The sequence below is a fragment of the Polyodon spathula genome, chromosome 2, assembly GCF_017654505.1.
Source record: "Polyodon spathula isolate WHYD16114869_AA chromosome 2, ASM1765450v1, whole genome shotgun sequence".
Classification (NCBI taxonomy): Eukaryota; Metazoa; Chordata; class Actinopteri; order Acipenseriformes; family Polyodontidae; genus Polyodon; species Polyodon spathula.
The window spans coordinates 76,085,053-76,104,775 of NC_054535.1; the positions used below are offsets into that span (position 1 = coordinate 76,085,053).

Genomic DNA, 19,723 nt, shown 5'->3' on the forward strand with positions numbered 1-19,723 from the left:
ATTTTACAATGACTTTACAGAAGGTGTTTATGAAACAGAGCAATCTGATTTCCACATACTGTAGTTGATTGCTTCTTGTCGTGCATAGCCAGCTGCAAACAGAACAGTACAGTTGTCTTGTTGTGTCTAAGGTTCTATTAGTTGTCACACTACAGCACAAAGGCACTTTAAAATCAAGTCCAGTGTTTACCAACCTTTAAGAGTCAAAAAAAGTACAGTAAAATATTGAAAATAAATGACTTGATGTTGACATTTAAAAGATGACTGTAAATAGCAGCATTTCTTGATAAAGAGGGCCCAATGGGCGATACCAATTTCAAATGTAAATTGATGGAATTCGTTAACACTAGTGATCTCTCTAGTTCTGAAAAGTGCATCCTTTTACGCATAATGTTCTCCCCTTCACATGGAGTTATTGCTCCAAGGCTTGGGCTACCAGAAAAAGTTATATTTTTGCTGGAAATCATTGACAGTTTCTTAAACAGCAGGACAATCATTAATTTTATTTTTAAAAAAAAAAAAAAGCTTTAACAACTCAATAGGCACAGCATGAAGAACACAAAATTCTTATCAAAAGAAAATAGAATTTTAGCATGGTACCCGGTGTCATGTTGCTGTACGCTAACTAAAACCATAAGGCCAATTGTCTCACAATATGATCTCCTGCAAGCTATCTGCCAGAACCTTCTGTTTGTTTCCTCAACTGGAAGAAAAAGCAAAAAAAACATGTCTAGCTAACACAATTAACAGCGTCTCATTTCACATCTCATTTTACAGTGGATCCTAAGCTAAATGTTTTATTTGTGAAGTTACCAGTTAAAAACATTAATTGGGCGGGTTCTGACAACATTTTGTCAACATGATCACAAAATAATATTATCAACATAAATTATATTAACAACATATATTATACATATGTTTAGCAATACCATGCATCAGCATTGCAGTGTGATTTTTTTTTACAAAGAAAAAAATGCAGGCACTAACTTTTCATAGCAAAAAATAAATTAATTAAAAAATCAAATATGGTGGTATAAACATTTCATTTACACTTTCATTTTTCATTACTGATGATACCCACCCACCCCCGTTGTGGACAGACTGGAAAAAAAAAATCTGACTCTCTGTGCCCTGAAATATCAAGCACTTTGGGAACCTCTCTGGTTCTGACCAGCCTGACCTGTAAGGAAGTGGCTTAGAATGATCAGTCACTTAGAAATGAACAACCTTTACACACTTGTCTTTATTCAGCAGCTTGCCTTGACAAATCAAAAGCATTTATGAAACATGTTTTTTTTTTTTTTTTTCCCCCCCAAGGCATTTCTTAAACAGCAATAATAATAATAATAATAATAATAATAATAATAATAATGAGAGTTTTCTGACATTCTAAAGGGTTAGAGATACTTTAGAATGAAGCTATTGATTTAGTAGTAACTGGTCAATTGTGAGACGTGGAACATCGTTTTCCATTTAGCATGCATAATGGTTCCAGGGAACAAGGAATTAACCCTCACAGATGGTGCAGTATACATATCATGATAAAGAAGTCTACAGCTGGGGAGAAGTTAACTTCCATTTAAACTTAAATGCCAAATCCATTCTGAAGTGATCATCCATCTATTTTTTATTAAATGATATAGGCCTGAGGCTATTCCAAATTGTGATGTACTTGAAACCCACTGCAGGCTAAGAATAAAGCTTGATATTGTTTGTCATCAGTTGCCAAAGAGTAACCCACACTGAGATTTATTTTATTATCATCAAAGCCTGTCCTTCTGGAGTCTTTAGAATAAATGTCAGTTGCATACAGTATTCTTCACACTTTGTTGTTTGTACTTTTTCCTAATTTCTTTACAGATAAAGAAAAAACATTAATGTCAAACACAAAGTAAAACATTACATCTAGTAAAACATTTTAGCCAGTATAAAATTAGCAAGAAACACAAATCAAAACATTTGATCCCTGCAAAGCTTTTACTTCATTTCTGTTCCTCTCAGAATAATGACACTTGCATTGGCACTTATTTCAACTAGGATCCCAAGACAAGATGATTGCGAGAACTTGACCAGCACCATTACCTGAAACTGCCACACTGACAGTGGGACTCTGACACTCAAAAAATTATATTATTTCAAGATGATTCGTAGCTTCCACAGCTTGAGTGGGTTGCAACTCAAAAGCAAGCTAAGAAGGAATGACAGTATGGGCTGAATCACAGTCTGTAATATCCAAGGAACAAACCTGAGCAGGGAGACAGATGTAATTGGGGTCTGGCCCTTTTGAAAAAAACATTTTTAACTCTAACTTTCCAAGCCTAACTAAAAAAACAGCACATTTTTATTCTGGATTTGTATGGGTCTCCCATGATTAGGGCCCTACCTATTTCACAGCCATGAAAAAAATGACAGACTGTGCAATTAATTTTGCATTGTGAATGACAGACTGTGAAATTAATTTTGCATTGTGAAATATGGTTTATTTAGGATACTTTTACCCTAAATATGCGATTGTTGCGACTGTTAGCTTGTTTCAATTTAAAAAAGAAAGCTCATTATGAACTGGACAGGATATATTGATTGACACTTGACAGCAGCCAATAACCACTTGGGGCTCTACCCACTCGAACAAGCAGGATTCCAGGATCTCCATTGGTTGGCAGAGTTCCCAGATTTTAGTAAGAATTTACCTGTCTTTAATTATCAACACTCCTATTAAGGATGGATTGGCAGAATTGTCAAGGCTATAGAAACACACTGAACAACAGATACAATCACAGCCAAACCAGCTACACAAGGTGTGTCCCTATTGTAATGCTGTAACAGTGAACTAAGATATATCTTGGTATAAAAGTACTAGATGTGCACTAGTGAATATTTAGGTTTGCAGTAAAGGATTAAAAGAAACACCCTCCTGACACCCTGGATAACTGATGTACAATGTTCATGCAGCAGTATTCCCACCTGGTAACAGCTCCCTCTCACTGAGACCAAATGTGATCAGCTCCCTCTCACTGAGAACAAGTGTAAGGTAAAAGACAAGCTGACAATTTTACAGTAGACCTAAAGCAATACCTGCTGCTACAGTACTTACAACCAGTAAAGTGTTATTTGGATATAAACATAAAAAATAAACACATATTCTAATATTGTTTGCATATCTTCATCTTTGAATCAATCCTTCACACATTTTAAATAATCACTATCATCACGAATAACACCAACTTAGATGACTACATGTTTGCTAATCTGTAGAATCTCTTTTTAAACGTTACACCCCATTTATACCTTGATTTGAAACTTCAAGGAGATTAAATTATACTACAGTATGCAGCTATTGCTGGTAATGTACAGGCAATGTATACTAGCTGAAACCTACTGTAATCCTACTCTTATTACACTGCAGATCACTGGAATGCCCTTGACCACACATGACAGAAGCTATATAAAACATTGAGACTAATACATAGGTGGTATGGACTGAATTCCATGTCTCTGAGGATTTAAGGTAAAAAAAAAAAGTTTTATATGAAAGGTCTAAATTTGCATCTGCTGTTAATTTACTGAAAAAGGGCAAAAGCAAAAACTACTACCCTTTAAACTTACTGCAACCCCCACCCATTAAATAGAAAGAAAGCACCTAAATAAGTTTGACAGCTCTTCACCATGTACAAGTACAAGACAGACAGACAGACAGCATTCACATCTTGATCTGCAAAGGCTCTCAAGAGAACCATGTTAACTATTACTCAAAAAAGGCTGAGTGTGATGGGATCATGAAGTCAACTCTGAGCCAGCGTTGACAGTCTGGGGGATTTAACACATTTTTCATACAACTAATCTTGACCTTGAACAACCTTAAAAAGGTGAAAATATGCCCTCTTCAATGTCATTTTTACCTATATCTGAATACAATCACTGAAACATTCACCTTTATTATGGAGAAAAGGAACACTCAATTTCAGGCAATATGCAATACTGTCTGAACTTGGAAGATGACTGCTGCCCTCAGCACAGCACAGACCAAAGGCAATGAAACACCAGGCAACCTTTTTTCTGAAAACTTTAAGCAACCGGTACTATACTTTTCAAAAATACAATTCAATCTACAGCATCACATCAAAAATTTTTTTTTGATGAAACTGTTGAAATTTCTACTACTAGCTGCTTCAGCAGTTGCTAGAAAAGGTTTCATGTGTTCCTAAAATCTGTTTGAAACAAGTGCAATGCTCACATTTGTATTTATAAGGCAAGAAATGTTTTGTCCTTCATTACTTTGGACCATTTGTGAAACACTGCTCTAGACTGTATCAACAAATGTCATACATAATTTAAAATTAAAATTCTGCAACATTTTACAAAAGTTGAATTTATATTAAAGCAAAAAAAAAAAACACAACACGGCAGTGAAACCAAAACACGATGGTGTTGCTGGTTGTCGTTTATTTGACGTCACTTACCATGACCTCCATGTTCTGATGTGGCTCAACAAATCCATGCACCGTAAGCTTTCGTAAAACTGAAATAAATAAAAGATAAATTATTGAAATACCTGTCTATCTATTCCACGGTTTAAATTACAGATAACAGATATCAGCAGATAAGAGGAGTGCATGCCATAGTAATTCAAGATTTGGATAATTACAGACTAGAGGCAATAAGACAGTTATCAAATCCAGAATATTATTAATCATTGACTTGTCATCCAACTATTCAAATTAAGGAATGTACTGACACAATTTAAAAATTGGTGTGTGAAAATAATTGTAGAACAAGCCAACAATTTACTTTTTTGTCAATAAAATTCCCAATTAAATCGGTATTTTATATACTGCCTAAAACACACAAGAATATGCAGAACCCTCCAGGAAGGCCAATTGTCTCTGGTTCTGGTTCGATAACTGAGCATTTGTCTAAATTTGTTGAAGAATATTTGAGAAAAAAAGTTGAAAAGCTTCCATCACTCAAAGGATTCAAGGGATGTCATAAATTGCCTTACAAAACTGAAAGTACATCAAAAAAGTTTGTAATAGTAAGTGTCGATATAGAAAGTTTGTATATGAACATTCCCCATGAGTCAGGGTTACAAGCTATGTCATTTAGTTTGAAAGACAGAACTATTTTTTCCCCCTCTCATTTTTTATTGGATTTGGCTAAGTTAATTTTATAAAATAATTACTTTACTTCTGAAAATCAATTCTATCAACAAGTAAAGGGAGCAGCTATGGGATCCCCATTTGCTCCAAACTGTGCCAATCTGTTTGTTTGATCGGTAGAAGACAATTTATGACATCAACAACAACCATTTTGTTAAATCACACTGTTGTATGGAAATGATTTACAGACGATTTATTAATGATATGGGATGGGACAGAGCTTGAGCTTAATAAATTCTATACCTATATCAACAGTACAGATTCAAGCCTAAAGTTTATTATGAATTTTAATGAAACACATATACATTTTTTAGATTTGGATGTTTATAAAGATTTCAGATTTATTACATACATCAACCTATAGGAAAGAAACGGACAGAAATACATTGAGAGCTTCGAGTTTCCATCCTAGACATTTGATTAACAGTATTCCATACAGCCAATTTGCGAGTTGAGACGTAATTGTGATGAGGATAAAGAATATGAAAAAATGTTTTTTAGAAAATGGTTATGATGTATCGAACATGAATAGGAGCAATTAAATCGTGCAGCTACTAAATCAAGATCTGAGTTAATTCTGATTTAAATGTTAAACAAATTGAAGAGACACCAATTTTTAGGACTGATTTTTCAACACAAGCTCAAGATGTGAGGAGAATTATATTAAAACATTGAAATGTATTACAGAGTGATTACACTTTAAAACAATTTGTGGAGACTCCTCCAAGAATACTGTTTAGACAAGCTCGTAATCTACAAGATCAATTGGTTCATAATGATTTAAAAACTGTATAACAAAGTACATGGTTTGGCGGTCAGCCCAAAGGGAATTACAAATGTGGCATTTGTGCTGTGTGTGGCAATACTGTCAACTCTACTTGTTTTGTCATCCTCACAGTGGAAAACAGTATCAAATAAAACAATTTATTAATTGCAATACTTATTAGATTGGAACCAATATATAACTCCCAATTGAATTTGATGTGCTATCCTGATGAAGGCACATTTGTGCCGAAACCAGTAGATCGCTATGTATTTTTAAACAAACATAATAGAGAAATGACTTAATATTAATATTTCGTGTGCGCTATAAAATTTGTTCTTTGCATATGCAAGAGATTGGATGTACGGATATATATGAATTTAAATTTCTATTTACCATCCCCAAACTAATAGCGAAAACCTGAAAAACAAATCTTTTATTTGCCCCTTTATTGTTTAACTTTCTAACTGAACATCCATTTAACTCATTTGAAAAGTACACAATATGGACCAAAAAAAAGATTGCTGGAATGTAAAGTTGAAAACAACTTAACAACATAGCCATGAAACCAAAAGCAAATCAAGAACATTAATATATGAAAAAGCTTGCATCCACTACTGATGTCAAAAACAGCTGGCTATAGCGATGGTAGATAATACCACCTTGAACAAGCTACTGTACGACTAAACACACCTACAGTGTCAGATTTAAATAAATGGATGATACTGAAACTGTGAAAAAAAATCTATGCACACAAACGCAATGTTTTCCAAAATATATTAATATTAATTTCAAATCAACGTAAAGGTGGTACAGTTTTCCAATCTGAATCAATCTGTTTGCAAGGGCATTCCGAATTACTTGTTATTTTCCTCGTGTTTCCCTCAACACACGTTTATTCAGAAGCTTCTATCTAGACATTTTATTTTTGTAATCAGAAAAATAAAAAAGTAACCAGTCAAAGAATCCCCAGTGTAAGGGGAATGGCAAATGTGATATAATGATGTGTACAAATGAAATAAAATGATTGTCAAAAAATACACAGTAAAGTTGAAGATGACAATATGAAGTATGAATCTACAATATAGCAGTTTCTAAAATTGAGCAAATTTCAGTGCTGCCACAAAACAGTTAATTATTCTTAAGAGGCCAGTAATCAAAAGTGACATGAGTGGAGAGCCCAGTGCATGTCAAAGGGAGGGAGGTGATCCTAATGAGCAAACTGATTGCATACTGGGGGGGGGGGCTTAATCCAGGTCTGTTCATCATGCATATATTGTTGGAATCCCTGGGTGGCTTCACAGTTACAATGTGTCCTCACCACTCTCATACTCAAAAGAACATAACCAGAAACTAGACAAGTTACTCCATGACATGACTTCATATGACAGAATTACTACTTGGAAAAAACAAAACACACATATTATCAGCTACTAAACCGATTGAAACTACTATCAGTTAATTTACTATTATTTTTTAATTTTTCTATAAAGCTGATTTTTATTTTTTTAAAAAGAGCAACTGCCAATACATTAAGGTAAGCCCTGATGATGAATGTTCATCATAAAAGTCAATTATTCTGTCAGAATTTCAGTATGAATAGCAAATCCCTTTATAAAGCACATCTTTTCTTTTGCTGAGAAAAAAACATACTATTTACAAAACAAATGACTGCCAAGCTCCCAAATTACTTGTAAGTATACCCAACTAAACCAGTACATTATTAATTATGTATAATCTATAATAACGTGTGTATAAAGACACTCAGAAATAAATGGCTTTTGAATAACTGAATACTACTGTACTGTACATTTAAAAAAATACAATGACAATTGTCCAAAACAAGGTTTTGTGTATACTATTTGATACAGCCTGTTCCTCATCACTTTGACACAGCAAAGCAATGTATGCAAACTACTGAACAATTAGGGGGTTCTTTTCAAAGGAAAATAATGGTGCCTACCACTGAACAAGTGCGTTTTCGTTATATTAAGCAATTGTTCTATTTCTCAAAAGCTAGTAAGTTGTAAGGTTGCGTGACGATTTTATGCTACATTGGAAGTGGGTACATAAAGTATTTTAAATGCGTAATCAATGTCTGCTAAAATTAAATTCATTAAAAAAGGAAGTCCCACAAATAAGACGATCATGTGTTAAACTAATACAATGCATGGATGGCATTTTATGTTCATGAGTGGAACCACAACATTAAATGTTAATACCTTTTAAAGAAAGCAAAGTTCTTTCCAGTGAACTGATGGCAGCAGCTTCATCTTCGGCGCAGATCTGCTGTAGGAAGGTGTCCGTGTGATGATTCCACAGAGAGCAGGCAAAGCTGTAGATGCCAGATGCCAACTGTTGCAAAACAAAACAAACCAATGTAATACCTAGCCTTTTTATTTTAATAGTTCTAAAAAGTAGACTTTGTTTCAACTGCAATTGACAGTTTTCATAACACCTTAAAATACACCTTAAATTGCATATACCTTAAATATAGGAAACAGCAATACAGTATATTTCAGCGATGTATAGGGCAGTTGTAAAGTTGAATACGCAATCATTAGATTAATTGTGGGAGGAGATTATAAATGGGAACATAAAGGGTCTGAGGCAGTAACAAAGGCTTCAAATAGTCTCTCCACTACCAATAAATCCAAAGTTAATGGTCTGTAAGAGACATTACCTCAGGCAGTCACTAACTGTATAAAAACAAAATCACAATAAAACGCAGGGTTTAATGAACAATGACTAAAAACTGCTTGAGAAGAAACCACTGAAACGATCTAACATTTTACTTAATTCATTCCCAATCTGATACAGTTTGGACTGCTACTGTAGTTGCTACAGCAGTTATTGTAAAATGGGCTAGATTCACCATTGATACAATAAGTGAAAGCATCATTGTGTAAAGGCTACAAATATTTTTATCTTATTATAGCTAATGCAATCATAAACATCAGTAAGAACCTAGGACTGTATGATAAAGGTTTGGAGAATAACAGTGCAAACTCAAGGCAGTTATTGTGTCCACCATGTAGTGTGGGATGGATAGATAGGTTCTACCACCACACAGGTCACACCTGTTTTAAAGGAGGGCCCCCCACAAAAAAAAAAAAAACATGGTAACTTAAATCCCTCTACTTTCAACCCATCTGTATAAATAATTATCATGAGCACAAAGAGAAAAAAAAATGATTTCAAAAGACAATACGTTTAAAAATTCTAAAAGCTAAATACTGAAAATTAGCAGTTTCATTTCAGAACTGTATTTAATTATTTTTTTTCAAAACATTTGGGGGCTTTTACTACTGTCATTTAATTGTAAAAATTAGTTCTGTTCTGACATAAACAAGTTTTTCTGGTAAGAATTTAAATTGTAATATTTTGTTAAAATGCTTTTCATTTGCCAGCTGCCTGCCCCTACCATTCCCAAACCACTGTACTCCTGTCACACACTGGGGAAAAAAAGAGAGCAGCCCTAGCTCCAGGCACACTGAGTTTTATTTTATTTTTAGATAACAAAACACAACAGTGAGTGCTACATCCTCATCGCATACTCATCCAGCCCCCAAATCTGACAGTTACAAAGCTGTGTACCACAGGCTTGAATACATTAAATGTTGATGGGTCCCAGAGAGGGGTTCTCTATCTTTTGACAATAATGTGTTTTAAGTACTAAAAAGAAAATCTAGAACTTATATTAATTCATAACAGGGCTCTAAAACAGTCCTTAAAAAAAAAAAAACACAACACAACAACAGGTAAAGGCCTTCACTTCAATACATTTTTAAAGGTCACCCAGGCCACTAAACTTAACGCAAAAGTGTGGGATGTTGCATAATTTTGCTTAGGACTCGCATATAAAACTAATCATTAGCCACAGAAAGAAAACATAGTTTAACTTAATAGCTAGTTATTTGTTCAGAATATTTTTTTGGCAAAAGTTGTCTGTACATTTGTTATTGTATGAACTGTACTCTTTGGCTACTGGCATGAGGGTGACACTTGCACCGACAGTGTCAGAAAACATATTTTTTGGCAAACAGCTACCTCGGCACAGTTTTAGTTTTCTGGGTGTGTCTGCTGGCTTGATAGCATGAGGGTGGCTGTTGGGCCTTCTAGATATAACCCCAGATTCCAACCATTTTTAAAGATAGAGGTAATGCAAGAATGAACAATAAAAAAGCATTTTGTTTTAACCAGTAATGTTATAAAAGCTCAAATGTAAAAAAGGGGTATGTACAATTTCTTACTCTATTTAAACAGCCACACCAGCAATACCGCTGGGCGGCCCGCAGCCTAGATTTAAGCCTATGCGAACGTAAACATGGGACCATTTTGTTCAATTTGAATAGTATATATTGACACAGTTCAGCTCAGAAATATCATCCCCCCGCATGCAACGTGCAAACTGCTGAGGCATGGTGCTGCATTTATGGATGAACTGAAAAAACATGAACATATCTTAAAGGAAACTGAAAACTGTAAAAGCTTTTAATACTTCACAAGGTTTCTGTTGCCTGCAACAAAAGAAAGCAGGACTCATTTTGCATCACAAAAGCTGAATTTCCATTGCTGTGGTTCAAGCAGCTTTCAGCATACTATTTAGCAAAACAGTTTATAGCAATCAACCATATCCATGACTAATTAGGCGAACAGCAAGAAACGGTGTAAGAGTGAATTAATGCTCTCTTCTGAATACCAGTTCATACTGATGTCACAGATACAAAATAAATACATGAAGGTAGTGAGAGAGAGATTATATTTTATTTATTTATATATATATATATATATATATATATATATATATATATATATATATATATATATATATATATATATATATATATATATATATAATACACACACACACACACACACAAACACACACATACATACACACACACACACACACGACAGCGAGAGAGCTAGTTAATTAAATGTATCTAGAACCCTCAATACGATTGTGCATTGGGGTATAGTCAAATCAGCCGCTAACAACAACTGAATAGCAGGAATTTCTTAATTTATGCCCAAGCAGAATACATAATAAAAATACTTTGTATTGGAATTGCATTGGGGAAAAAAAGCAAAAAGTTTGTATGGCTTCTGAAGTACTTATAATGTTCGCAAGATTGTTCTGAAAAAGAGGATACCATTTCCAAGATGCTACTGTAAAAAATTGATTTTTAGTGATTTTTTATAGCAAGCAAGTCAACTATACCCAAAAAACACCTGGTCCTGGGGGAGCATCCCACTGAAAAATGCTTGGTCCTGAAAGGGTTAAGCAAGGCTTCTCTTTCAGGTTCTATAAAGCATTCAATCATCATTTAATTATAGGAAACCTGCAAAGCCATGGAAATGTGCTTCATTACAGGTTGTCTGGGATGGCTTCAGGGCGAGAATGACAGATTTGTACATTGTACACCCAAAGGCAGTAGTTATTTCCTGTAAAAGTACAGTGGTTACAGACAGATTTGACAGGGTGTTTAAGTATTCTGTCTCTTAGCTGGTCTCTTCACACAGTCAGATACATACACATTTTTATACAGACAGAAGACAGAAAATGTAAATGCTTAGAAAAAAAAAAATCTATAAATCGTATCTGGTCACCTCCATTCACTTAAGCCTGTAAAACTACATGTTAGTTAAATATTATATAATTTAAAATTATCTAAAATCTTTAAAAGTATATTGACATTTGCAAACCCCCATAGGGAAGACTATGTCTGGCAACAAGAATAATGCCTGTATGTAGAGAATTGTGGTGGAGCTTGCTAAAGACCTTAAATTAGCACAGATTATTGAGTAATTCAAGAGGAACGCAACAAATTATTAACATGAAATTGAGACTACGTATTGGGTAAGAAATCAAGCAGATACCAATTTGTTCACGGACAATTGCATATGGATTGTCGATGACCAAAGCACTCAACATGCTATTATTTCAGCAGAAGTAACGGCCAGAACGAAGGCTGCCTTGTAAGATAAGATACTTGATACAAGTGTCTGGTTCAAAGGAAGAATAAAAAATAAAAAAAAAGTAAATTTAACCAACACCAATTTTAAATCCTGACTATTGAGAGGGGAAATCACTAGAGAGCGTTTAAAAAAATACATATTAAAAAAACACACAACTCACAATAGCCAAGGAAAAAAACCTTGAGACCTTAGCTGAAGGCTAGACTAGCAAGCTGCAAAACAAATCTGACATAACTGCCTGAAAATGATCAAGATCCCTTTTTGCACACAATAAGACCCCACCGGCCCTTTTAGAAAACAAACAAAAGCCTAGCTCCCCCAAGGAGCCATAACTAAATTTCTTAGTTGGTCTGACTAAACACCGGACGGCTAAGCCGTTTACTGGCAACACAAAACAGTCGTAACATACATAAGCACAATACATCCAGGTCCAGGCTGAGCAGCACATCCTCACTTTTCAATTAATCAATGAAACAAAACAATTACATTAAACCTGTGGCTGTGCCTAGGCAGCCGCAAAACACACATTTCTCAGCATGCACGGCCTCTGTCCTGCACACATCCTCCCCCTACTCTGCCACATAGGAACTACGGGAAGCAATTTTGAGAAAGGAATTCAAGCGGTTTAGTTTTTGAGGTGGCAATAAGATTGCAGAGATCTCATCCCCGGTATCAGACTCTACCAGTACAGGAGTCGACATTGAGGCCTTAGTAACTGGGGCACTTAAAGTCTAACAAAGACATGTTTTTAAATGTTCATTTTTGGGTCTCATACGTTTTGACCAGTGAATTTTGTGAAACCAGTGAAACCCATCTATTTTTGACTGACCAAAAAAAAAAAAAAAAGCTGCACTGCAGAGATAGATTTGTCCTTGCCTTAAGACCAACAAGACCTCCGTCTGTAATTAGGAACAACACTGATTAGTCCTTAATGATGCTCCCACACAATTATACACCATTGCGCTATACAAGGTTATTATCTATTAGACAATTGATTCACTTCTTCAAAAACATCCAAACATCTAAAAGGTTAAGAAAGATGTGAAAAACACCCTTTACAAATTTTCAACATCCTAATTGAATCTCATGCTTGGCAGCACCTCCCCACTACTGTAGTGACGCACTCTGCCATCTAAGAGCGGGCACTGCCCTCCAGTCTTCTCTTTAATTTAACACCTGCTCCATCACATCCACCTTTTTATATACTGCAAGGAAGTTAATGGGTTTCCAAATGACATGCTGTTCTAGCCTCACTTTCAGTGAAATTGGCCCTCAATTCATAAAGGCAACACTGTAAAATCACTACAGATCACTGTCTATGCGTTATCAAAAGTAACATGCAAAACCAAAAGGGTAAATAAGCCAAGAAAATGAAATTCCTGACAGAAACATGCTATTATTTAAAGTTTTCAAAATAAGCAGCATGATAGTGAACAAAAAATATATATATTAAACTATTAATTTTATAAAGGGTGGTCTTAACATATTAGACAAAGACTACATTAAAACAAAAAACACAAGCTTTACTCAAACACAAAATAGTTTTAACATATATCTTGTTTAAGACTGCATTTATATATCAGTCTACATGATATGTTGATGCATTCTATATTTATGCTGTCAAACAATGCCAAGACCCACCAGATAAGGTAATCAGATTGGACCATAAGTAAAGATAACTCGTTTCACATCACTTGCTCCTTATTTTCTCTGAACCGATTCTCTGAGAACTCTCCTGTCCTAGAATTACAGACAAACAAGTTTGCCAAAAACAGCAACAATGTCTGATGTTTTCAGTCCACTTAGAATATTAGCATGAGAAAGTAAACTTTAAAAATCACTAAGACTGTTAATAACACTCCAGCTTTTTGCCTGGTGTAACTCGATGTCAGCTGTTTGCACTCAAACATAAAACATTTTACTGCCAGGATTTTTTATGACAAGAACTCAATCTTCATCCACTCTGTTTCATAAATCTACAATTCCAGCTGTAATTTATCAAAGCAAAAGTTAATTATATATTTCACACTTTATAGTTATTGGTTTTAGCGTTAGTCAATTCTGGATATTTTTTTTACAAGCACTGGCAAACCAGAATCCCTGCTTTCATTTTGTCAAGACCTCATAAATCTCAAAGCCTCTGGTACTCAACCCACTGTTAGAACTGTGATTAATTTAACCAGGAAAACAAAATTAAAAACAATGTGGCAGTTAAATAGTTAATGGTTACAGGGCATCACCAATAATGGAACTCAACTTTAAGAATCCTGGAAAACCTAATTTTTCAAAACATAAATCAAAACTCTCATACTGCAAGAAGTTTGATTTTCATAACTGTGGCCTTATTTAAATGACCTAAACAGTGAATGGATGCAACCGTTATGACTCTCCCAAACCGAGACTTGCATAAAAATTCAAACCAAATGACAAAGAATTATTATTTTTTTTATACAATAAAAAAGCATCAGCAGTCTCAGCACAAAGCCGGCAGCATTTCTGGGAGTTAATCACACACTTGTCTGCATGAAGACGGTTCATATTAAAATACCATAATCATTTTAACATGGTAACATAAATCACAAGTTATGACCAGACTTACCTGACTGCACTAAGTAGGGATAACCACAGCTTCATACTTAGTGTGGGTGTTCAGGTGTCTAGGGCTGTTTTCTTTTAGGTTTGTTGATGAAAGGTGCACCAGGAGGCATATGAAAAACACTCAGCCTGAGCACTCTAACCTAAACCTTCTGTTAATACAAATGCATCCTAAGAAGTGAAACGCTGCTCCTGTAATTATAAATAAATAAATAAATAAATATCATCTGTCGATGATGCTAAACTAAAAACAGACAAACTGAAATATAATTAAATGTTCAGTTGAGGTCTCGAACCATTGTAAAACTGGAATAAGCAGGATACTGCAGACAAACATCTGGAAGCTGCTTTAAATAAGATGCTTCTGGGAGCAGGTCAGTTGATTTTTTATTAAGGTAGCTGCATGTATTGAAAGGAGTTCCATTGTTTGCCTGATTACTTTGTTGCTGCATTCTGTTGGCATACTGATTTAATTCAAGTGTAATGGCTTTACTATAGTCGTATGCATTATAGCAGTTGTTCATAACCCTTTTTCAATGTAGGGACCACATTGGTGTCTGGATTTTTCCCACAGATCACTTGCCACGTATCCCCCCCCCCCCCCCCCTCCTAATTATATATATATATAGATAGATAGATAGATAGATAGATAGATAGATAGATAGATAGATAGATAGATAGAATTATATTACCAGCCTTAAATTAAACAATTTTTGTACCGTTTATAAAAAAAAAAAAAAAAAAAACTAGGACATCCACTGCGCAAAATCAGTTCTCTGCAAGGGTTGCATTTGTTTTTTCAGATGTCGGATATTATTATTATTATTATTATTATTATTATTATTATTATTATTATTATTTATTTATTATTATTATTATTATACAATATATAATTATCAAATAAACTCTGTGGCCCAAAACTACCCAAAGAAAATAAACATGAGCACGGCTTTCATATTGCTGACTTAATAAAAACAATAATGTCAGAGTACTATAAACCAGTACAAACACATTGCGTGCTCAAGATTTCTGTTGCAGAAATCAAAAGAATGCATCCAGCTTTTTTAGGTAACCTTTTGATTTTCAATGTTATCTTTAAGGTAATGTTCATATGCACATTACTGCATAAGGGCGTCTGCCAAGAAAGAATAATAATAATAAATAATAATAATAATAATAATAATAATAATAATAATAAAAAATCGTAATGGTTGCTTTCACAGTCTGAAGCCATGTATCTCTTTCCTCTGTTCCTGGTAAGTATTCCCCTAGTGACGTCACGCCAACTTTGTACGTCATCGGTGCGTTGTCAATATTTTATGGAATTACTGATACTTTTACGTCTGTCAGAGTCACAAAATCGATCATAACTTTGTATGTGTGTTTTGGAGGGCTGGCATCAGGCCCAAGTTATAACAATTTTTTGTTGAAAGAAATCTAGGTGACATTTTCAAAAACTATTTTAAAATGCTGCCACACACCTCAGTCACTTTGAAGCCAATATTGCTTTTTGAAACTTTGAAAATCATCAGCTGCAGTTCTACTTCAACGTGATTTCCTAGTTACAAACCGACCACAGCTACAATCAGGGTAGCGTATTTTATTATTCCTACATTGTGTTTAATTGTATAAGACATTGATATGAGTGAAGCAATAACAATGTATTGAGATTATTTATAAAGAGTTCAAAAGATTTTTTTTTTTTTTTTTAAACCCATTTCTGTAATAAAGGTATGTCCCATTGCCTTGGCTGCACACATTTTAAAATGTGTTTTTAAAACTAAAATTTCATTTTAGTTTTACTGAAAACTAATTGGATGTCAAAACAGCTGTAAGAGTTGATAAAAAACCAAACCGATCATAACCGACTGGCACCCCTAAAGCACTGGCAGTATTTACATCTGCCACTATTGAGATAAGCAGCCCCCAGTATCCTATGGTTTCACAGACTCCAATAGCAGCACTATTACTGCAGCAGCAGATTCGCAGGTTAAAATCCATGTGTTTGTAAACCATTACATTAAATGCTAAAAGTGATCAACTAAAATCAAGTCTACACCACTTTCAATTTTTTCACCTTTTGTTGCCTTATAGCCGGGAATTAAAATGCATTAAAATATGTTATTTTTTTTCATTTATCTACACATCCTACCCCACACCTTCCAAGTAAAAAAAATATTCTAGAAATCTGTAGAAAATTAATTAAAAATAAAAACGGAAATAGCTTGGTTGGATAAATGTCCAACCCCCTTTGTAAAAGCAATCCTAAATTAGCTCAGGTGTAACCAATCACCTTCAAAATCACACAGCAAGTTAAGTGGCCTCCACCTGTGTTAAATTGTAGTGATTCACATCAGTTCAGGATAAATTCAGCAGTTCCTGTAGGTTCCCTCTGCTGGGTAGTGCATTTCAAAGCAAAGGACTGAGGCACTTCTCATGACAGAAGGGAAAATGAATGGAGCAAAAATACAGAGAGGTCCTTGAGGAAAACCTGCTGCCTTCCTCAAGAATGCTGAAACTGGGATGGAAGTTCACTTTCAGCATGACAACGACCCAAAGCACACAGCCAAAGCTTCACTGGAGTGGCTAAGGAACAAAAAGGTAAATGTCCTTAAGTGGCCTATTCAGAGCCCCGACCTAAATCCAATCAACAAATTTGTTGCATGACCTGAATATTGCTGTCCATCAACGCTCCCCAAGGAACTTGACAGAGCTTGAAAGTTTTGCATAGAAGAATGGTCAAATATTGCCAAATGTTGGTGTGCAAAGTTGGTAGAGACCTATCCCAACAGACTCACAGCTATAATTGCTGCCAAAGATGCTTCCACCAAGTATTAACTTAGGGGGGGTGGAGACTTATCCAATTATGTTCTTTCAGTTTTGTAATTAAGACAATTATTTTTCTCAATAAAAACATTTTCTTCTTAACAGTGTGGAGTATGGTGTGTAGTTAAGTGGGAAAAAAAAACCTCATTTAAATGCATAAAACTTTGAGGCACTGACACAAAAAATGTGAAAAAAGCTCAAGGGGGCGTAGAATTTTTATAGGGACTGCACATGTAATACTGATGGCCAAGGAAAAAAAAATGAAATATTGAGCATAATTATATATAAATGGGATGCTGTGTGGTCCAGTAGTTAACGAGCAGGGCTTGTAACCAGGAGGCCCCTGGTTCAAATCCCAGCTCAATCACTGACTCAGCAAGTCACTTCACGTCCTTGTGCTCCGTCTTTCGAGTGAAACGTTGCTGTAAGTGACTCTGCAGCTGATACAAAGTTCACACACCCTAGTCTCTGTAAGTCGCCTTGGATAAAGACGTCTGCTAAGTAAACAAATATTATTATTATTATTATTATTAGTAATAACCTTGGACTACCTAATGAGTCTATGAAACCACCCTCGTTTACTGGACAACAATAACTGAACTTGGCTGAAAGAGAAAACAGTTGACCACCAACCAACTTCTACTGTCAACACCGGTAATGTAACTAAACTGAAAAAATCAGCTGTGTACCAGATATTAAGGCAATTACTCAAAAAGCGTCCTGACACTGTGACCCAGAACCTTCAGTCACATAACCTCCACGTGGCAGCCATATTAGATCAAAGCAATGTAATATAAGAAGAGACAATCACGGTTTTTAAATATATATCCATGTCATAAGGTTTCCAGCAAAATACTGCAGACCTCTAAAAGGGTCCAGCACAAGGACGAGACTCAAAATGGAAGTCTGCTACTCCATTCTAGGAAAAACTGTACTCAACTATTACTATTAAAATTGGTGACTGTTGGCTCGACTTTTCTCCAGCCTACTATGGGAATTAACTCAATCTTAACAGCAACACAGCACCATCAACTGGCTGTGATATAATAGTGCATGAGCCCAAACCAGTCAAAGATGAACAATTTCAAACCAGTACTATCTATTAAATCACTGTTGCCCTATTTACCAACAACAATATACCCTTTTTGTGCTACAAGTTATGCTCAGTATTTCTTTTTTTTTCCTTGGCCACCAGTATTACACCTATTGATTTTAGTTGATCACTTTTAGCATTTAATGTAATGGTTTACAGATGCATGGATTCTACCCTGCAAATCTGCTGCCGCAGTAACGTATGATGTTTCAATCTGCTTCATTTACATGACTTCATGGAAGTGTACAGCAGTTACAAAAAATCCTAGCAATCCTCGAACAGGCAGGAATACATATTTAACCAAGAAACAGATAAATAGCTCACTAAGGACATGAAAAAGCTCCCATACAAAACAACATGACAGGAAGAACATTTTATTTTGTTTAAAGGACACCAAATAAAAAGCACTACAGATATTTAAGGCTGGAAACTAATATGCATAAGGAATGTAAGTGAAACAAACAGACAAATAAACCACTGTCAATATAAAAAGGAAGCAATTTTCCCCAAAAGCAGGTAGATAAACTAAGATTTCAATGCTGTAGGTGTGACACCAAGCCAGAAATGTCTGCTTACACAGCACTTAAAATGAACATAGTCTTCATAAATATTAGAAACTACCGCAAATCAAGGTTCTAGAGCAGTAGCGTAGTTAAAACACTGTCAGATCGTTACATCTCAGATATTTCCATATTCCTACATAAATAACTAATGCATATTTTTCAGGTGTGTTTGAAACAAAATCCTAAATGGCCACAGATATTGAAGATTGGCAACGTTGCAGGATGTTTTTTTTTTGTTTCTTTTAATTAAAATAAAATTTACGAAATACATAAATAAAAGCAAAACTTCCATGGAGACTCATTGAGGAATACTGGAATGTCAAAACCCTCGGATAACTTATCTTGTGGTAATTTTTCTGTCAACTTGAAATGTTTAATTCCTGAAATATTGTATCTTGTGAGACTGATGTAACACATTAGTTCTGATTTTATTCCTTATCTCTAGTATTAAACCCTGAGCATACATACAGCAATATATATATATATATATATATATATATATATATATATATATATATATATATATATATATATATATAATATATTATATATTCAGAGATTTACATTTATATGCAAAGGCTACCACGGGAAGGGAGATATTGTGTGACATTTCAAGAAGGCGGCATGTATATCTATTGGTACACTTATCAATTGATTGTGTTGGGTTTTCATATTAATTAAAGCATCTGTGCATTCTTATCCTGCACACTTTTTAGCCTAACCCCTCTCCATGCAGTGAGTATAA

General features: G+C 34.8%; 1 protein-coding gene across 1 annotated transcript in view; it reads right to left on the bottom strand.

Moving 5' to 3' along the window:
- LOC121300752 (importin-11-like) overlaps positions 1-19,723 on the bottom strand; it is a 183,471-nt gene that overhangs the window by 149,668 nt on the left and 14,080 nt on the right. Inside the window, exons 6-7 of the mRNA XM_041229541.1 lie at positions 8,142-8,274; positions 4,461-4,519 (exon numbers count right to left, since the gene is read on the bottom strand). Of these exons, the coding sequence (XP_041085475.1) occupies positions 4,461-4,519; positions 8,142-8,274 (192 nt within the window). The remainder of the gene's footprint in view (positions 1-4,460; positions 4,520-8,141; positions 8,275-19,723) is intronic.